The sequence below is a fragment of the Periophthalmus magnuspinnatus genome, chromosome 22 (genome assembly GCF_009829125.3).
Source record: "Periophthalmus magnuspinnatus isolate fPerMag1 chromosome 22, fPerMag1.2.pri, whole genome shotgun sequence".
Taxonomy (NCBI): domain Eukaryota; kingdom Metazoa; phylum Chordata; class Actinopteri; order Gobiiformes; family Gobiidae; genus Periophthalmus; species Periophthalmus magnuspinnatus.
The window spans coordinates 11,342,652-11,363,031 of record NC_047147.1 but is presented as its reverse complement, the minus strand read 5'-3'; the positions used below and the strand labels follow the sequence as shown (position 1 = coordinate 11,363,031).

General features: G+C 38.5%; 3 protein-coding genes across 3 annotated transcripts; 1 reads left to right on the top strand and 2 right to left on the bottom strand.

Annotated features, from left to right (window-relative positions):
• Positions 1-133: 133 nt before the first annotated feature.
• Positions 134-9,966, bottom strand: LOC117390919 (zinc finger MYM-type protein 4-like). Its single transcript, XM_055231271.1, is given in 23 exon segments — positions 134-222; positions 651-824; positions 1,038-1,143; positions 1,591-1,639; positions 1,641-1,725; positions 3,782-3,917; positions 3,991-4,034; positions 4,469-4,646; positions 4,723-4,877; positions 5,051-5,201; positions 5,300-5,605; positions 5,683-5,798; positions 5,876-6,026; positions 6,107-6,319; positions 6,388-6,580; positions 6,658-6,782; positions 6,873-7,165; positions 7,252-7,315; positions 7,382-7,525; positions 7,715-7,761; positions 7,906-8,419; positions 8,860-9,066; positions 9,783-9,966. Coding segments are annotated over 23 exon segments (3,582 nt in total). The 5' UTR covers positions 9,825-9,966.
• Positions 9,967-10,400: 434 nt separating this feature from the next.
• Positions 10,401-12,291, top strand: adprs (ADP-ribosylserine hydrolase). Its single transcript, XM_033988585.2, has 6 exons — positions 10,401-10,718; positions 10,797-10,893; positions 11,033-11,240; positions 11,330-11,517; positions 11,586-11,686; positions 11,910-12,291. Exons 1-6 carry the CDS (start codon positions 10,532-10,534, stop codon positions 12,284-12,286), a joined length of 1,158 nt encoding a protein of 385 aa, XP_033844476.1. The 5' UTR covers positions 10,401-10,531; the 3' UTR covers positions 12,287-12,291.
• Positions 12,292-12,733: 442 nt separating this feature from the next.
• LOC117390784 (b(0,+)-type amino acid transporter 1-like) lies at positions 12,734-15,750 on the bottom strand. The gene is made up of 6 exons (XM_033988584.2): positions 15,003-15,750; positions 14,257-14,390; positions 13,701-13,830; positions 13,513-13,637; positions 13,332-13,419; positions 12,734-12,965 (listed from the first exon to the last, which is right to left on the bottom strand). The coding sequence occupies exons 1-6, from the start codon at positions 15,714-15,716 to the stop codon at positions 12,735-12,737; spliced, it is 1,422 nt and encodes a 473-aa protein (XP_033844475.1). The 5' UTR covers positions 15,717-15,750; the 3' UTR covers position 12,734.
• Positions 15,751-20,380: the final 4,630 nt, after the last annotated feature.

Here is a 20,380-nt window from a genome sequence, read left to right as displayed (position 1 = left end):
AGTTTTAAACTCATAATTACGAGTTTTAAACTCATAATTACGAGTTTTAAACTCCTAATTACGAGTTTAAAACTACTAATTACGAGTTTAAAACTCGTAATTTCGACTTTCTGTGGGGCTTTTATTTTTTTTTTCATGGCGGAAACGGGCTTCCATAGGCTTCCATACTCAGGTGATTAGAGTCAGAAAGAAAAATATCCTCTTCAATGTGCAAAGGGCTTTCTAAAAGAGTAAACCACAAAAAATAACATTAAAGACCAGCTGACTTTAAATACATTTTAAATATATTTCTAAAAAGGTGTGACCATTTGGTTGATTTTTATTGCGTTGTCTGGCCCAGCTTTTCCAGGCATTGATCCCATATACATGGTTTAAGTTTATAGGTGGAGACACAACTGCATTGCCAGTTTCTGAAGGAGTTCGTAATCGAGACTAAAATTAGAAAGTATAATACTATCTAAATTAAAAGCTGTCATATCATAAATATACTGTAGGTCATGGTCAAGGGCATAAGTCCTACCCTTTTTCTCGACTCCTCGTCGAGCAAAATCTTTCTGATCTAATGCTTGACAAAGAAAAGCAAATTTTTAACTACTTTGTCATTCAAATTTGGAAGGATGCACATATGCATATTAAAACTAAGTACTCACCAAATGGAAAATCCAACTCTAAGTCCATGACAGGTGATGAGGGATTTTCAAATTCTGAATTGTTTAAAGCAGAGTCGCTTGTAGTGGTGGTTTCTTCATGCTCACTCATATTGTCAGTAACAGGACTGGTGCTACTGTAGTGTGGCTCTGGTTTATCACAGTTTCCATTATCATCTAGGCAAAGCAAGGCAAGGCAAGTTTTTGTATAGCACAATTCGTACACAAGGTAATTCAAAGTGCTTTACAGAATAAGAAAGACATTAAAATCACACAAATCAAAACATAAATAATCACAAATAATCATCATAAAATTACCATTAAAAGAGCACAAATGTTGTATTCAAAATTTGAAGCGCTGTACATAGATTCATATAAATAATTTTGCACCTGTGTCAGAAGAGAATCCCTCGTCTCTTGTGGGCACACCCTCAAACTGGACCGCAGCATCTGTCATTTCTTTTTTCAGAGGAGGGACAACCATGGGCACTGGAACCTGAGAAGAACAAGGAGAAAAAATATTGTGGATGGAACATATTACAAATATAAAACTAATCAAATAACTTTCTTTTTACTTTTTCATTTTTTAAGAAGAATTGTATTATAAATTAATTTTTAGTTTTAGTGTATGCGATAGATAAAAAAAACAACAACATTGTGTTATAAGAACAGGTGCCTTTCACTGAAAGACGCACTATGTAATGTTTGTCCTTAGAGATTGCCAGAAATCTTCCACAGTATTGCATTAAGCATATCTATCACTATGGAGATAAGCAGGTGACTCCACAATTAAAATACCTGTAATCAAATGAACTCTATATAAACATACAAAGCAATAACATCACCATGGTGACCACCAGAAAAGTTATATAGTAACTGTACTTTTAATAAACAATTTTAGTGCTATGTAAGTTTATCGATTGGAGGGCAGTCTTACTGGCACAGGCACTGGCACTGGCATTGGGATAGGGGTGTGCTGAGAGTACATGTTGAGGTACAGGGATGAAAACAGGTACAGGGACTGGGACCATCACATACTTCACTTTCTCTTCTTCTGCTGGGGGTGGAGGCAGAACATCTAGAAAATAATTGTTAATGTTTAAATAATGTTTTTGTGAGCCATGTATGCCTCATGAGTGTTTGTCATCAGAGGGAATTTGGAATACACAGAGTAGTTCAAGTTTTAAGTATATGAAACTGGTATTTTAATTGCAATGCAACATCCTTATCACTGTTCTCTCTCATTTCTCCAGAAGTGTTTCAAAGGAGCGGATTTGGACTAAAGCCTCCTCCAGATGATCAGCTTTGAACTCTATTACAATGCAGCTTCCTTCTCATCTCTTTGAACTAAAACATTTATTATAACGTAATATTTTACATAATATTCCAACAATACTTAGTACTTTGTGGTTTAAATCATTATCACTTGATTTAATGTAACATCTGATAACTATTGAGCTATGATAAATGCTGACATATATTAGTCAATGTGAGGACCATTAAGGCAGATCTGTTCAAATGTTGTGAAGTTTGTGAAAAATAAATACATTTACAAACATAATCAAATTATTGCATTTTAGCTCAAACACCAACTCCATGTCAAATATATTCATTTTATTTTCTGCAATAAACAAAAACAGGTTCAATATTTTTCACCTCACACAAATTCATTTTCATACTATATAAAAAGAAACCCACAAATAAAATAAATAGCTACATGATAAAATGGACAAGGTTCAGCAACACTGCTCCAAGCATTCATTAGGAAAAATGGCGGTCTGACTAAAATGAAAATGTAAGGTAAGGTTTTACACATTTTACTGTGTGGTCCTTATATTGTTCAGCGCAAGGACAATGTCAAACATCACAGAAATGTCAGATTTTATTCAACAGTTAATTGGAGATTCCCATACAAATATAAACATTTTATTTTAAAGAACACAACACAATACAATAAATGAGCACTGTGTTTATTTTAAATTGCAGGTATTTTCATTTGGAGTGAGGGAATGCCATTAGTGTTGTGAATGCTCAAGACATAGATAAAATTTCACAGATCAGCTTATTTGTTCAGAGAAAGACATGTCAATACAACCAGTTTCTTTCACTTTAAAATTTAGGTCACTGAGAACAGTTTCACAAAATTCAATTTACCATCAACAGGATATCTTATACCCGAAAGTGTCTGGCTGGTCTCGGGTTTGTTTTGAGAATTGAAATTTTTCCTTAGAGCAAAGTTTCAATACTTTACAACTGGTCATGTTTACACCACCTGAATGCATACTCTAGTTAATGGTGTTTATGGTGGAATTAAGGCAAATTCAAAGATCAGAATGTGAAGAAAAATAAAACCTAAACAGATGACGAACCAGTCTCTGAGCTCAAAACTGAGGCTGCCATTCAAATGTTTGACGAACATATCTATAATATCATCTGTTAGTCTGAAGGCTCCTCATGCTTTTCTACTTCATGGACTGCTCTGTAGATTAGTCTTGTGTGGTAGAGTTCAAAACATGGCACTGGGCAGAGGCTGGGCTCTCCTGAACATGTCTTACAATAATATGTGGTTTGTCCCTTTAGTACTTTCACATCACAGTCTTTCTCCTCCTTGTTTTCATTCTCCAAATTCTCCTTAAGCACATTTTCTTCAAGCTTCTGTCTCTTGCTCTCCTCTGGTTCCTCTTCAATTCTCTTTCTCTTACATGAGGCAGGCTGAGCTGAGCAGACCTTGCAAGGGGTAGAAGTATCTCTTGTACCTAGAAAATGGCGTCCAGAAAGGCGTGCAGGCAGACCTGTGCATGTTTGAGTGTCTGCCAGAAGACTTGGCGACGCTGGTGTAGAGGTAGATGCTTCTGCCGTGGACTTCAAGGACAGCTGGCTATCGAGTGGAGCTGGTACAATTGGTAAAACGCTACTTGTGAGTCATACTGTGATGAGCAGACCGATATAAACCAAGAAAGCCTTACAAGTTAGTTTTTAAATGAATTACTTTCTATAGTTTAAGTGCAGAGGAAAGTGGATTAACAAGTACCTATCAAGTCAATAGATAATCTTTAACATAACATGCACGATCTTGGGGTAATTATATGTTTGACATTTAAAAACACTGAATTTTTACCTCCTATTATAATTACCTGGAGAATCCGAGGGGCACAACAGTTGGCATGAAATCTCTTGGTCCATTGTGATTGGCCGACAGAGAATGGTCTTATTTTTCATTGGCCGTCGACGAGACATAGGCACATGAGGGCCAACAGTCTGGGTACTGGCCTTTATAGACAGTGATAACAAAATATTAACAGTTTTGCACAGTTTGAAAAGACTACACAGAATATATACGTACATGATCAAAGCTCTTGATATTTTCATCAGACAGAGCAGGAGCGCCTATACAAGCAAAAGTGATTAACATTTTCTCACATTTACTCATGTAGCCTGTAAGTATGGCATGGGTGGACTGTGGACAACGCGCAAACCAACCATGAGTCAAAATACAAGAGCGGCCTTTCCCTTATTCTAAGGCACCTGAGCGCAACGTGCTAACTACTCCAGATGCAGTTCTCTGAGAATCAATTCTTGCAATTAATTTTAATGATCAAAATGCAACCCAAATTTCTGTAATTCTAACAGGTAACCAATGATAATAAATTAATAATTAAAAATGAATAAATCCAATCTTAATCTAATTTTGTTTTTGCATAGGAGGCATTGGGAACGTTCGCAGAATCAGTCTGATTTAGGTTACGGTTAGGATCAGTCAAACATAATGTGTCCACAAAGCACAGAAACCAAACGTGTGTGAGTGGCGCATTCAAAATTACCATTGAGTCTAAGAGGCACAGGGCTGGTCCCATTGCTTAAGGAGTGTGTTCCTTTATCAAAATGTAAGTGGCAGTAGTGAAGAAGGCAGGGCAAGTTGCAGAAGTTCCTCACTGAGCCCATACACTGCAGGTTTTCAGTCATATAGCCCTGCTTCCTGCAATTGTCACAGCGAGCCATCTGTTTACAAAGGGCAGGTTAAGCATTAATGTCATACCATGAACAATGTGCCATGCTTCACTGTGTCCAGCCTCACCCCGTAGTAACGCACAGTATACTTGGACATGCAGTAGGGTTTGCAAAATCCTTTCATCTGGCCACAGTAATGACTCTGCACATTTTTGCTGGAGAACCTAGAGCAGTAGCTACATGGATTATCCAAAAAGGATTGCTGGAAAAGTTGTTTGCAATCTAAAAGACAAGAAAGCAACAGGTTTTGTATGAGTGACATGACATAACATGGAACAAGAATTATTTCACAGTAAATGTTTGGTGGTACTACCACTAGATGGCACAAGCACCCTTATAAGGTTGGATTCCACACAGTTTAAACAAAGTCTGTTCACTTGTGATCGTTTTCTTACTTTCGCTGCAGAAAGACACGTCTTCTTCATTGTGGCTTATCTTTTCATAGAGCACTTTTTCGTTCTTGCAATATCGGCAAAACGCCACAATATTCTTCTGTGTTTTATACTCAAAACTGCATGCATTGCTGCAGAATATTGAAATACTACCCTGAAGAAAATAACATAAGTTACTTATGTAATAATCATGAAAATACAATAAAAAATGTATGTTAACCTGGAACGCACACAAAGTGCAAGTGGACCTACCTGGTGACTCAACAGATGTGGTTTGGATCTGAAAAGATTTTTACAGTTTTCGCAAGACAGTTGGACTTTATGTAGGTCTGATTTAGTTAGATTTTGATCTGGTTCTATGACAGGGGGAATTTCTGACTTGTGAAGAGCTGGAGCTGGAGGTACAATAGGTGGCTGATGGGGGTGGTTCATATTGAGAGATGATGTGTCTTTAGAAGTTGAAATGCTTTCCCTTGAAGATGTAGGATTTGGGCCATCTTTTATAGGCAATTCTTTGGGGACTGAGGTTCCATTTGGAAGGTTTGTATGCTTAGATTTCTGTAATACAAGAATAATTAATAATATTTATAAAAAATAAATCATCAAATAATGTGGCAGCTTTAAACTGGTCTTACCCTGTATGTAGTAACACAGTCAAGTGAGCAAAAGTTTCGTATAGTTCCATCCACCATGGCAAGATGATACTGTGGAACAGCCGATACCCTACAATGACTGCAAGGAAAAGCAGTATCTAAAATAAAAAAAATAAAACAATTTATTTATTAATTATTTCTCACAATAGATTGATGAAAGAGTAACTTGATTTACCACTAAGTATGTGTTTTGGTGGTCGACTTTTTTCAACACATAATGTTGAACAATAAAGTTGAACTTTTCCCTTTTGGTCCACTTCCATAACAGTTGAGGATACTACAGCCACCTTATGGCAGCAGGCACATTCAGCAGTTTTTCTGCAAGTCTGTGTAAAGAAGAAATGTATTAAAATCATGTTTTTGTTTTTTGTTGCTATTTTCTGACAACTAAGACAAAAATCCATACTTGTTTGTAGGTGCTGATACAAGTTGGGCCACAGAAATTCAGTTCAGACTTATCAACCATTAGTGTTTGACAGGAACCAGAGTTACTGTTGCAGTAGAGTCCACAGCCTTCACAGCAGTTCAGAGCTAACTGCTTCATCTTTCGCCAGGACACAAAGCAAGCATCGCTACATAATTTGTATAGAGAGCCTTGATGATTAACCTCATGTTCAATCTGGAAAAGAGAATGTCAGTCAAACAACATCAAAAATGAAACAACAGTAAAATCAAGTTTTAGGTCACCTTGTTAGGTAGTTTGCACACGCTGCATAGAGGTTTCTCAGGTAACTTGGTTTGCTTCTTATCGAGAAACTTGTCTGTTTCAGTCTTTTTCTTTTTACTTCTGTACACAGACAGACAAAACTGCCCACAAAAGTTCATTAATGTGTTGTTTTCCGCTGAAATTGTGACCATCTCCCTTGGATTTGCAATCTCCCTGAAAATCGCAAAGAAACATTAAAAACACCAGAACCATCAAGTCAGTAAATTTTAATAACATCATTCTTAACTCACTTGTAACACTGAAAACAGGTTCGGCTTTTGGTGACTAAAGGTAAGTGTCCAGTCAGACAGACTGTGGAGCAGAAGAGCTGTGTTGACCCTTTTCTTTGGAATGCTGTTTGGCCTTTCATTAGAATCTGAACACATAAAAGTTCACCATAATAAATGCAACAAAATGCATTGATTAGAGACAATATTATATTTACTATACAGTATAACAATAGTACCTTCGAACACCCACTACAGCGCACACCACCAGCTACAGTGGGTGGTGGAGGAAGACGGGGGGGCATTGTTGGGGCAGCAGGTACAGTATTCAGAACTGGGGCAGGTGCCCTGACAGGACCAGGAGCCATGACCTGGGGCACTGTACCTCTCCCAGGAATAAAAATTGTGGTTGTGGTAGGTTGAGTCACTGCTGCCACTGGTGCTGCCACTGGTGCTGCCACTGGTGCTGCCACTGGTGCTGCCACCGGTGCTGCCACCGGTGCTGCCACCGGTGCTGCCACCGGTGCTGCCACTAAAAATGTAACACAGCAAAAAATTAACCATGATTTAAAAGTGATAATATAGTCAAAAATCCTTAAAATGTGCTCAATAACTCACCAGATGGATGTGCAAAAGCATTGCTTCCACCTACAGAAAACACTGAACTGATCCTGAGCTCCTCCTTAAATAAAAACATGTATAGTAAGAAAAAAAATATGGCCATAAATATATTATATCCAATAATCACCTCCTGTTCTAATTCTTCTTTGATATCTTTGATGGAGTTCTGGGGCAACAGTGCAGCGTCATACTCCTCATCAATGGGCTCTTCTTTGATGTTTACATTCGGAGACAGAGGCGGATTAATGTTTTCTGGGGGAACACCCTGTGGCTACAACAAGAAAAATAAATACATTGTTTTTGCGCATCTGTGGTAAACTAAATAGTAGTAATAAATATGTAAATGTAAAGTAATGCAATTTGACACAAAAATATATATTTTTATGTTAACCAGTCACAATTTTTTACTTGGAGTATTTATAACTCAATTTTCAAATAAAATATCTGGACATGTTCTCACCGGTTCCTGCTGGCTGTCATCGGTCTCTGAACTTCGTTCTGCAACATCTGAAAACAATTACAATATTTCACATACATTTGCAGAAATATTTTATATAAATATATATTAATCAATAAATAATTATTATAGTATATTGTCTACTAGTAGATTTTAATTTAAGCAAAACAACAAATCCAAATAGTTAGCCCCACCTTGACCGTTCTCATCTTCACGTGCCACTGAAGAGGCAGATGTAGATGCAGAACTACTGCTCCCATTGTCCTCTGCCTCTCTTGAATCCCCTGGAAAGGTTTCACTTTGGGTTTCGGATTTGCCCCCTTTTGACTGATTGCTTTTGAGCGGAAAGGTAAAGTCCCAGTCATCATCATCGTCCTCGACACCAGTTGGTGGAGGTGCATCCATCGCATTGTCAAGAGCTGCTCCCCCACTTTCGGCATTAGCTCCTGCAGTAAAAGAAGGTTCGGACGAAAAGGATGCTACGCTGGGAAACACCTCATCCACACCCTCATCCATCTTTTCTTCTCTTCTGCTGCAGCTGTCCTGTTCGTCAAGTTGTTGGTCTTTTTCCTCAACTTTTGACTCATCTTGACCACTTTTCGATGAAGAGAAAGGCTCTTCTTCCAAAAGTGAACCTCTGGAGCAGTCCGCAAATTCTCCAATCCCCATAACTTCATCAAACACTCTGGACATGCGCTCATCTTGCGCCTGCATATGAAAATACTGAGTGCAGTTACATTACAGGTGCATATAGTTTGCTGATATTACCAAAGTTAGCAATTGTCTTGAACTACTCAATTACTTAGTACTATAAGAGATGCACACTGGAAAAAGAAACATGCACAGGGTCAAAATAACTCAGTCACTCTGTCACAATTAAGAAATACAAATTTGAAAAAAAAAAAAAAAAGACAACGCTACACTGCGTGCATGCATCCTCCATGTTATCTTAACAAATTCCCACACAATGAAGAAGCTTCTTAGTGTTGACAATGATGTTGACCAAAGCACTATATAATCTGATATTCGGTTAAAGTTCTAATGTGTACTCGTTCACAAAAAAAAAAGCCCATATGAGCATGGAAACAATTAGGCTAACACCTTCATTACACTTTTTTGTTCATAAAACAGCCCAGTTTGTTTAATACCTCATCCACATCCATCTTTTCTTCTCTTCTGCTGCAGCTGTCCTGTTCACCAAGTTCTTGGTCTTTTTCCTCAACTTTTGACTCATCTTGACCACTTTTCGATGAAGAGAAAGGCTCTTCGTCCAAATGTGAACTTCTGGAGGAGTCTGCAAAGTCTCCAAGCCCCATGACTTCATCAAACATTCTGGACATGCGCTCATCTTGTGCCTGCATATGAAAATACAAAGTGCAATTATATTATTTTTACCAAAGTTACCCACTTTATTGAACTACTCCGTTGCTTAGTACTATAAGAGATACACAATGGAAAAAGAAACGTGCACAGGGTCAAAATCACTGAGTCACTACGTCACAATTAAGAAATACAAATTTGGGGGGGAAAAAAAATGCAATGGTACACTGTGGGTGCATGCATCCTCCATGTAATCTTAACAAATTCCCACCCGGTGAAGAGACTTCTTAGGGCTGACAATAGGGCTGACCAAAGCACTACATAATCTGATATTCGTTTCAAGTTAAAATGTGTACTCGGTCACAAAAAAGGCCCATATGAGCATGGAAACAATTAGGCTAACACCCTCATTACAATCTTTTGTCCACAACACAGCTCAGTTTGTTTAATAAACTAATACCCTAATGCAATTGATGCATTCTCTGTATTTGTTTCATGCTGTGTGTTTGTAAATGATCTCCTATTCTCTACTGGACCTAGATTGTGGTAGCAAGATGCATGAACTCTGTTTAGTTGTTAGCTTTAGCCTATCAATGCTAGTTAGCTTTAGCTAGCATACACTTCCACATCTGGACATCCGATCTCATACCCATAAGTACTGGTTGGTTGCACAGTAAATAACTCAACATGCATTTTGTATAGCGCCTAGTAATTGGTTTATATACTAAATTACAGTGTGCTTTACCTGTACCTTTATTCGCTTAAGCCTCAATTCGTCCTCCGACTCCGCCATGTTTTAATTATGCCGCAGACGCTAAACAATCCACCCACCGCAAAGGACAGCGGGCTCTTGGCTGTGTGCGCAGGCGACTCACTGAAGCTGCAAAGTATGTGGCTCATCAGCTGAAAACTTGTAAATATTCGCAAATAAAAACAGCGGCGAACGTGTACATTTTACTGGTAAAGTTGAAGTGTAGTTGTTAGATTAAACGGGGTGAATTAAACGTATACAATGTTCAACCATCGTGTTGCACTGCACTTTTCACTGTTTTTTGGACTGCACACGTTTTTAGTTTTTTTTGTTTTTTTGTTTTTTTGTATTTCCGCCAAGCCAGCAGGGGGCAGTCTATATACATGTGGTTTTACCGTAAAACCAAAATAGTTGTACAAAATACAACTGTAAAACTCTTTTATCAGATTTTTTTTAATGTTTTACGCGCAAGATTTACTGATGGTCATACATTTAATAATATACTTAAACTCTACTGTTATCAGGCAAATAAAATTACACGATAACTAAAATTAAATACTTATGTCAAGCTTATTGTGGACTTACGGTAATCTTTCGTGGGCGTGAGGAACTGGATTTGCCGTGTTGTGGTCTGAAACGGTACCAAAGCTCTATTGCAAGAAACAGAACCACGGTTTTATTGTTTTCGTGTTGGTTTAGCTTGAAAAGTAATTATCGGTGTATGCTGTCGATTCCTTTGTGGCAGATGAATGGCCGTTACCGCAGCTAGAGTGATGGCAACGAGCGGATCGGCGTCTTTGTCCCGGTTCAGAGGCGCACTGGTGGCCGGGGTCTTGGGGGACTGTATCGGCGGAGAGTTCGAGGGCGCAGAGGAGGTGCCCATGGAAAGCGTGTTGGCGCACCTGAGCGGGCTGGATGACGAGACCAAAGGAAATGGTAGATAAATAAGCGAATAAACAGCTATCCACTCACATTTCGGGCGTTGTAATATTTGTGTTTTTGTTACGATTACAGGCGTCCTTGAATACAGCGATGACACGGCTATGGCGCGCTGTGTGGTTCAGTCCCTTCTCACTAGAACTGGTTTTGATGAACAGGATATGGCACGCCGGTAACATAACAATAACAACCTAATAGTCCCATCTGCACAGTCTGCCATCCCATTTTTTAGTCTTTTTTGCCTTGTTCATATAGCCATATAAACTGTTCTAGATATGTCTTATAATCTTCTCAATTGCATTTTCCCCTAGGTTTGCCAAGGAGTACAGTGCCTCCCCGGGTCGTGGATATGGTTCTGGGGTCATCCAGGTGTTGAAGAAGCTATCCTGTCCACGGCTCAGTGATGTGTTCCAGCCAGCAAGGGACCAGTTCAATGGCCGGGGCTCTTTTGGAAATGGGGGTGCAATGAGAGCTGCACCCTTTGCACTGGCTTTTTCCAATGCGACTGATGTTAAAAGGGTAGGTGAAGGCAATATTTCTGAAGATATGGCTTTTTTTTTTTTTTTTTGCTTTTGATTGATCCATAGTTTGTTTGTCTCTCTGTCCAGTGTGCTCGGTTGGGTGCCATGCTGACACACTCTTGTTCTTTGGGTTACAATGGTGCAATCCTGCAAGCACTTGCTGTTCACTTCTCTTTGCAAGGAGGACTAGAGGCACCTCAACAGTTCATCAACAGTCTGATTACAGAGATGGAAGAAGTGGAAGATACAGACGTGGCACGCAAGGATGCCAGAATGTGAGTAAAAGTTTAGAAGTTATGGGTTGAAACTAGCAGATTTTTACATTGTGTGTTTGTTTGTTCAGCTTGAAGGAAGCAGAGAAGCCATTTTGTGAAAGACTTCATAGAGTAAAGGAGCTGATGGAAAGGAGCAATGTCAGCATTGAGGAAGTAATCTCAGAACTGGGTACGTGGATGCAAGTTGGTAGTAGTCATCTAACCCAGTTTTCAATTTTCACAGCATGATTCACATCATCAGGATGAAAGTTTGTAGATTTCCTGTTTCCTGTTATAGATTAACCCAGATATTTAACTGACAACTGAAACTCCTTCAAATCTTTGTCAATGCCACGAACATAAACTTGAACACCACTTTTAAATGTAAACTTTGGTCTCTATTTTTCTTTCAGGTAATGGCATTGCAGCCCTCCACTCTGTCCCCACTGCCATCTTCTGTGTCCTTCACTGTCTTAAACCCCTGGAATGCTTACCACAGAGCTACAGAGGCCTGGAGAGGACAATTGCCTACAGCCTTGCACTAGGAGGGGACACGGACACTATTGCTTGCATGGCCGGTGCTATCGCTGGAGCTCACTACGGCATTGAGTCCATTCCACTCTCATGGATCAAATGCTGTGAGGGAGCAGAGGATGCAGACAGAGACGCAGAAAGACTACACGCTTTGTATCACCAGATGTCACTGAACAATGCGAGTAGCACAGGGGAGAAAAGTGCTGAAGATGGATCCAGAAATGGTACAGCAAGCAAGGCAGGAAGAGGTGAATAAAATAAGGTGAAATAAAGGACATCCACTGTTTGGTTTTATGCTGACACATCTAGGTTTCTGCGCCTTTGTAGACATTGAACATACTATTTACAAAATCTTTATTGGCATTGGCAATCAGCTGGACAAGGCAAGTAGTGTGACTATGGACATCATGTGCAAAAGTATGCTTACAGCACTTACAATGTATTTTTGTCATGTACAAAATTGCACAGTGAAGGTGGCAATGTAAGGTGGGATCCTCTTCGTGAATATGATTTATTTAATACAATAAAAATGTATTTGGATATTTTCTCAAATTAATTCAGTGAAATGACCAACATTATAGTTAAGTTCAATTAGGACTCTCATAAATGAAATGGAAGAACTTAATTTGTTGGTATTGCTCATTTAAAACTAATGGTAAACAATTGTAAACACATACTGGAAATATTACTTCAAGTGCAAGAAATTAGACATTTTTCTCTGCTGGCGCCACTTGCAGAAACAATTGCAGAAGCACAGTGAGTTTAGTCGACAGACCGGGGCAAACTTTGTAATGAATAAATGGGATGTAGATGAGAATTCCACTTAAGAGGAATAAAACCACATACAGATATTCTATTTGTGGATTGTCTAGAATAGGCACCAACACAAGAAAGATTGATGCGCCTATGACCAGCACGGGTAGTAAGATGAAAACCTGTGCCAAAAGAAACAGTATTAGACAGTGTTCAGTTTGATAAATAATCAAAAAGGTGCACTGTGTTCTGGTAGAGGGTCCACCACCAGCTCGTCTCCTTGAATATTTCACAGTATTAAACTAATTTATCTATGGAAACAAGCAGATGGCGCTTTCAAGCCAAGTTACAGGTCAGATCCATGAAGAGGAAATCCTGCTCACAATGAGAATGCATATTTTTAATTGTATTTATTCAGCAATGAATTGACTAGATTAGCTTAACGCCATACTGTGGAGCATTTCAGGCAAATCAGTAATATCTACATGGAGACAAGCAAGTGGCGGATCCCCCAAAATAAGTTACAAAGTGCACTTTTAAATACTAACTTTATATGGTCTGGGGAGATCTGGCTTCTTAATTCTGAGATAGATTACTCCTGACACTGTGATGGCATAAAAGAACCAGGACGTGAAGCTTGAAAAAGAGAAAATTGAAGATACATATATGTAACAAACACTGTAAATACTTAAACAGATATAACAATAGATGATACTTTATCTACCTCACCTTGAGTAGTTCACAATAGTTTTAAAATCCCCAGACATGAGCACTACTAAGGCGATGGTGGTGGAGAAGATGAGGGATGGAGAAGGAGTGAGTCTATGCACATGGGCCATGGATAGGATATCCGGCTAGAAGAATATGCCGTGGGTCAGATTTGTCAAGTTTTGTTTCAATCCCACAATGTTTCTTACCAAATGTCCTTCTCTGGCAGCCACAAACATAATTCGGCCACCTGTGAATAATGACCCATTCAAAGATCCAAATGCAGACAAGGCAGCAGCAATGGACATGATCCACCCCCAGCTCCCCAACACCTTGTTCCTATAAGGAACAATAAAAAAAATTACACACTTCTGTATCAGGGCTGCACAATAAATCAAAGTGAAATCGCAATTTGAGATACAGAATTATCAAATGCTCTCTACAAATAATAAAATATTCTCACAAATATCTCAGAAATATCTTTTTTACCTGTAGTTTAGACCACTACAAATGTGTTTTGAAATTCATGTGATTCTCCTTTTAGTTTATCAGTTCATATTTCAGTCTTCCTTTAAATGTGAATGCTCCAAGAATTGTTTACGATATACATTTTTAACAGAATCATATATTTTAATCATATTTCATATTTAAGCACAATACTTGTCCAAAAAACAAACAAAAAAATAAATCATCATTCATTTTTTTCCAAATATTGTGCAGCCCTATAATGTATGAATGGATTTTTTTTTTCCTTTTATTTCTTACCCCCACGTAACTGCCACAGCATTGGATGAGATAAGTTCATTGGGGGTCATTACTGAGAGATAGCTCACATTGACCAGCAGATATAATACAGTCACCAGGGAAACTCCGATAACAATAGCTCTGGGAAGGTTGACCTGAAGCAAACAACGAACAGTTAGTCTTTTTTATTTATTTATTTATTTTAGGTTTTTGGAGTCAGTATTGATATCAAATATTTGACTTGCTGCTGTGGCCAATAACCATAAAGTTAATAACAAAAGACAAAGTAATTTCTTGCATGGAAGACCTGGGAGTGATAAATGTGCACACAGAGACAATGATGGCTTAAAAAAAAGATATTAATATGAAATAAATAAATATATATATTGGCCCTGATATATAGCTCATCCCAATTTAGGTCTGCAACCTTTTTTGGTCCAAAATCCCAGTTCTTCCCATAAATACTTTTTTTTGTCATTTGTCTGTATAGAGCCCCAACTAATTTTGTTTTTATTATAATAGATTAATTGTGAATGACTACACAATGAAGGCTAAACCTATAAGCCAGGACCCGAAGAAAGACTAAACCAGACCCTAAATTAGATGAACCATGACTAAAAACTAAAGCAGGACAAAATCAGGTCTAAAACAGGATTATGGATCCAGATAAGAACATCACTAAAGCAGATTACAGTTTACTTGATTTAAAAAAAAGAAAAACACAAAGGAGGGAAAAGGAGCTGCATATGGCTCTTTTTGTGTCTTACCTCTGGTCTTTTCAACTCCTCAGTGACAAAGTTAAGGTTGTACCATCCAGCAAAAGACCAGAGTCCTTGGTAAAAGGCCATTCCAAAAGTGCTCAGCGAAGTCCCAGTACCAACAAAGGACGTTTCAACATTTAGATTATCCATAATGATCCTGCTGTCCTGTGAAATTGCCACTATTCCTCCGACTACAATTATAGTCAAACCCAACACTTTAGCAACTAGGAAGACCACTTGAACTCTGATGGCAAGGCGGACATTTAGACAGTTCACTGTGGCAACCAACAAAATGGCCCCAGCGGCTGCACATTTGACCACAAATTGAGGAGGGGCACAGCCTGGGAAAAATGGTACCAGGGCATACTCTGAAATACTGATGGACATTGCAGCAAGCCCAAAAGGTTTTGAAAGCACTATCAAATTTAGTGCTGCAAAAAAAGCAGGAAGTGAGCCGTAGATCCTTAGGACATAAATATAGTCTCCTCCAGATTCAGAGATGATTGTCCCAAGTTCTGTATAGCAAAGCGCTGCAAACATAGACAAAACTCCAGACAGGGCCCATACCAATAGACTGGCTCCAGGACTTCCCACGTAGCTCAATACAAACTGTGGAGACATGAAGATACCAGATCCAATCATAGTCCCCGCAACGATTGATATTCCACCAATCAACCCTATCTCACGCTTTATTTTGAGGCCTTCAGGCTGTTTCTCCATGACTCTCTTAATGATCTGTTCAAAGGAAATGTGCATCGTAGCGTAGGTGTCAAGAACAAAGATTGTAAACTGGTAGTTATTTTTCATCAATCATTACACTTGGTGTCCGTGACCATGACTTTTTCCAGTCACTGATAAGCCCATATTCTACATCGAAAGAGCTGTACTTGCTCTACTTGCCTTTCTTAATTCCACCAATGAAGGACAAGATTATCATTGCTTAACTAATGCCTTGTTTTCACACAACAAATAAACTATTTTGAGGTTTGAATGTCCTTTTCTAATCTAAGATACATTTTGTGTTGATGATGCAGCTCACTTACAGTGCATTTACTGATTTACAGTAGAGATTTAGATTAGATTAAACTTTTGATTAGATTAACTCTATATTGTCATTACACATTGTGTGCAGTGCTACAAAATGCACTTGTTTTTTAGTGTATTTATTTATCAATAAAACACATTGAACAGATCATCATACTGTGGAGCATTTCAGGAAAATCAATAATATCTACATGGAGACAAGCAGGTGGCAGATCCCCCAAAATAAGTTAAAAAGTGCACCAATGAGGGACAAAATTGAGGTTGAATGAGCATATCATTGCTAAACTACAATAGATTTAGATTGAGTTAAACTTTTAAACTTTATCGTCATTATAGATTGTATGCAGTGCTACAAAATGCATTTGAGCCTATAACCAGGAGAGCAAAGAAGCAATCAGACAATTGTAAATAAAAGTATTTTTGATGTCACTTTCAGTTCAGTTGAAAAGAAAGACTTGCCTGATATATAGAGGCATCTTGTGATGTATAGGCTATACAAAATGACAATAGCTTTGCTACAAAGTTTAGTGAATCAAATATCAAATCTACTTGAGTAGATAAACACAGAATGCAGGACCCATTTTAAACAACACTCAGTCTTCTTTTTCAGTTAATGTGTCTTGGGTAAATTTGCTTTGCAGTTATTTAAACCTCTCTAAAAGGTTTAATAACTACTATTAAACCTTCTATTTCTTACCAAACTGGAACAATCCATTCCTGCTTTATTGATTATATTATTAATTTGCTTGGCTTGTTCTCTGTTTCCAAATTATTATTAATTACAACTCAAAATCCAAACTAATGCTGCACAAAAACCCAGAGAAGACTATGCCTCCAGACATATCGATCTAGATGATATAGAAAATATCGATTTACCGGTCAATCTACGTTCCTACCCTCACCTATGGTCATGAGCTTTGGGTAATGACCGAAAGGACAAGATCGCGGATACAAGCGGCTGAAATGGGCTTCCTCCGCAGAGTGGCCGGGCGCACCCTTAGGGATAGGGTGAGGAGCTCGGTCACACGGGAGGAGCTCGGAGTAGAGCCGCTGCTCCTACACGTTGAGAGGAACCAGCTGAGATGGCTCGGGCATCTGCTCAGGATGCCTCCTGGACGCCTCCCTAGGGAGGTGTTCTGGGCATGTCCCACCGGGAGGAGGCCCCGGGGAAGACCCAGGACACGCTGGAGGGACTATGTCTCTCGGCTGGCCTGGGAACGCCTTGGGGTCCCACCGGAGGAGCTGGAGGACGTGTCCGGGGTGAGGGAAGTCTGGGAGTCCCTGCTTAGACTGCTGCCCCCGCGACCCGGCCCCGGATAAGCGGAAGAAAATGGATGGATGGATGGATGGATGATATAGAAAACAAATAATTACTTATGTAATTTCATTTGGAAATTAGTGGCATTGGCTTTGGCTTTTCTGAGACAACTTAAGAAATTAACTAACTATACTACTGTTATGAATAATGGTTATCTGGTATAAAGCCCCTGGAGTCTACGATGGGTAGATAAATGTCCCCAGTATAGGGAAATGACAACCCCAACTGAAGATTGCTATTACATTGATATTCTTAAGTCATTTATGACAACGGCCTGTCCAGGAACTGAAGGTGGAAATGAGCAATCTTGCTATAACCTGGCACAAACATATTACTTCTTTGTGTAGGTCAATGTTGTTTATGTGCATTGGCCCTGATAAATAAACAAATAAACTAAACTGAGTCATTTGTAAATTCAGTAGGCCTATACCAAACTACTCTTCACAGAAAAATTGTAGCCTGTTAATAACTTTGACTAGTTTAAGCCCGAGACATGTAGGTTATGGCAGTGGTTCTTGGCTTTTCATACAAAGTATTTCTGAGAGCCCCTGACTCCAAACCAGGCAGCCACCAGAGGGAGTAGTTAACCCCAGGCCTACTACAGTTTGAGAGGGTTTTGGCTTCCTTTTGTATGTAACATTTGAGGACATTCTCCCATTTAATGGATAACCTTCAGATCAAACCTACAACTGAAGTCGAGACGATGTAGGCGAATATGAAAAAAAATCTTAAATTTTGATATATCAATTTGAAACGTCTTCTGTAGTTTACTTTCCTAAATGTAAGAAAACAAGTTTTTCATCATGATGTTTTTTGTGACATTCAAAACACAAACAAGAAAATGCCAGGTTTGAATTTGTTGCTTGCTTTTGTTGACATATTAGATACTAAATAATATACAGGGAGGATTTTGGATATCTTATTTAGTTTTGAGTAAACTACATCTGACTGAAAATTTGCCTTAATCATTTTGGAGTTAATATATTATAATAATTAATATATCATTAATATAATGCTGGGCCCACAACTTCAGGTAGAAATCTTCAAGAAACCCACACACTCCAAGTAATACCTGCTTTTCAATTTACACCACCCACTGCAGCACAAACTCAGAGCTATTTGAACTTTACAACACAGGGCGAAGTGGTTCCTATGAACACAGAGGGAAAAGCCCTCTCTGCTTGTGGTTATTCAAAATGACCCTTCAGTAGAGAGCAGAGAGAGATTTAAAAAAACAAACAAAAAAAAGGACAAAAGGGAATCAGAACCTAGGAGAAAAGGTGTAACTATTCCCTACACAGCTATTGTGTCTGAAAAGCTTCAGAGAATTTTCAGACAACATGAAATACCAGCCTAGTTCAAACCTACAAACACTAAGAAAAAAACTGGTTCAGCCAAAGGACAAAACTTTGAGCCACAAACGACTCCCCTATCTGCTAAACACTCCTTTGAAGATAGCGAGGTACAGATCTTACCAAAAGAAAAAAAAATGGTTTGAGAAGGGAGTTAAAGAGGCAATTTTGTTGGGGACTTAGACATCATTTATCTCCTATTTATAACTCCATCCTCAGACCTAAATCAAAACAAGTAAAATAATAGTGACAGCCTGTATGCTGAGAGATGTGAGAGCACCCATTAGGGGCCTGAATGATTACTGAAAATATGACTAATGCACTTATAGTGTAGCTCAATAGACCTAGCTAACAAACAGAAACTGTAAACAAATAGGAGTGTCTTGAGTGTAGTGTATTCATCTGCACCCTTCAGATAGGTATAAGGCAGTGTCCATCAGCAATCTGAGCAGAACTGAAGAAGCTGCTTGAACTTTTTGCCAAGTTGATAGAACAGAATTTTCTTTTACATTGGATCATACCTGAATAACTGAGGGATTATACAGATATCGATGCCACACACTCTGAATACAGACAAAATGAAATGGACAAATGCTCTCAGTTGCATTGAGTGATCTTATTTAAAATGACATTACTGCCGGGGCAAAAGTGTATTTTTTGATCCTGCATTTTGGTGCAATCAGTCATTGGCCTGATGGGAGGTTAGTGGTGGCTCTGGTCCCAATACTGGAGTTTAGTCTCTGCAGTTGGCTGGTAGACTCCACATCACGCTCTACCCATTTCACAGTCTGAGAAAGTACATTTTTGTTCTTAACTGATACACTTTCAAACCGACAATAAACAGAATACTAAAATGGACTCAATAAAGGCACAATAAAACAAGGACATGAGGCAGTGCAGGCGCTGGTGTCCCTTCTTGCGTACTAGCAAGGCAAGTGTATTTGTATAGCACAATTTGTAATTCAGAGTGTAAGAACGACATTAAATACAAAATACAAACAAATGAAAACATAAATAATCATCATAAAATTAACATTAAAAGAGAAGAGTGCAGAATACAAACTGCCTCACAGTTGGCATTCAAGTTTAGACCAGAGTCATTGATTGTGCCCAGATACTAATTCTGGGTCACATGCTCTGACCTTTGAGTGTAACTTCCTCATCTGTGGGTGCCTTTCTTAAACCATTCACCATATCAGAAGTATTGTTGTTATCATACAAGGAATTAACCTTCAGTATTTAGTTTAAAGCTTATACAAGCTGAGGGTTTCTGTGGTTTATAGAGTCACAAAAACATAAGTGGGTCGCACACTTAGACCTTTTTAACCACATCTCTCGGCTAAGCTCAGTGTTCCTTTAATATACTGTAGTGTATGAACAACAATGAAACATTTTATGATGTAGTCTTTACTAAGGTTATAACAGGAAATATATCCTGTTTGCAATGTAAAAAATAACACATCAGTTAGCTTGGGTATATTTGGAAAATATTTGCTGTTTACATATTATGATCATATTTGTTTTTACTAAAGAGTGTAAATTGAATTAACCAGAAACGAGTCTTAATTCACTTCATAATTACTACAAAATTGTAGCGACTGTGAACATTGAAAATGACAAACAACATATCACATTATAACTATATAATATAATTTTGTGCTAAACAGAGA

Bases quoted from the DNA above. Each gene is read 5' to 3' on its own strand.
- adprs (XM_033988585.2), top strand. From the start codon at position 10,532: ATGGCCGTTACCGCAGCTAGAGTGATGGCAACGAGCGGATCGGCGTCT. The intron at 10,719-10,796 runs GTAGATAAATAA...TTACGATTACAG, and splicing joins TGACGAGACCAAAGGAAATG to GCGTCCTTGAATACAGCGAT. The intron at 10,894-11,032 runs GTAACATAACAA...ATTTTCCCCTAG, and splicing joins GAACAGGATATGGCACGCCG to GTTTGCCAAGGAGTACAGTG.
- LOC117390784 (XM_033988584.2), bottom strand. From the start codon at position 15,716: ATGGAGAAACAGCCTGAAGGCCTCAAAATAAAGCGTGAGATAGGGTTG. The intron at 13,638-13,700 runs GTAAGAAACATT...ATATTCTTCTAG, and splicing joins CTGCCAGAGAAGGACATTTG to CCGGATATCCTATCCATGGC. The intron at 12,966-13,331 runs GTTAGTATTTAA...CTTTTGGCACAG, and splicing joins ATCTCCCCAGACCATATAAA to GTTTTCATCTTACTACCCGT.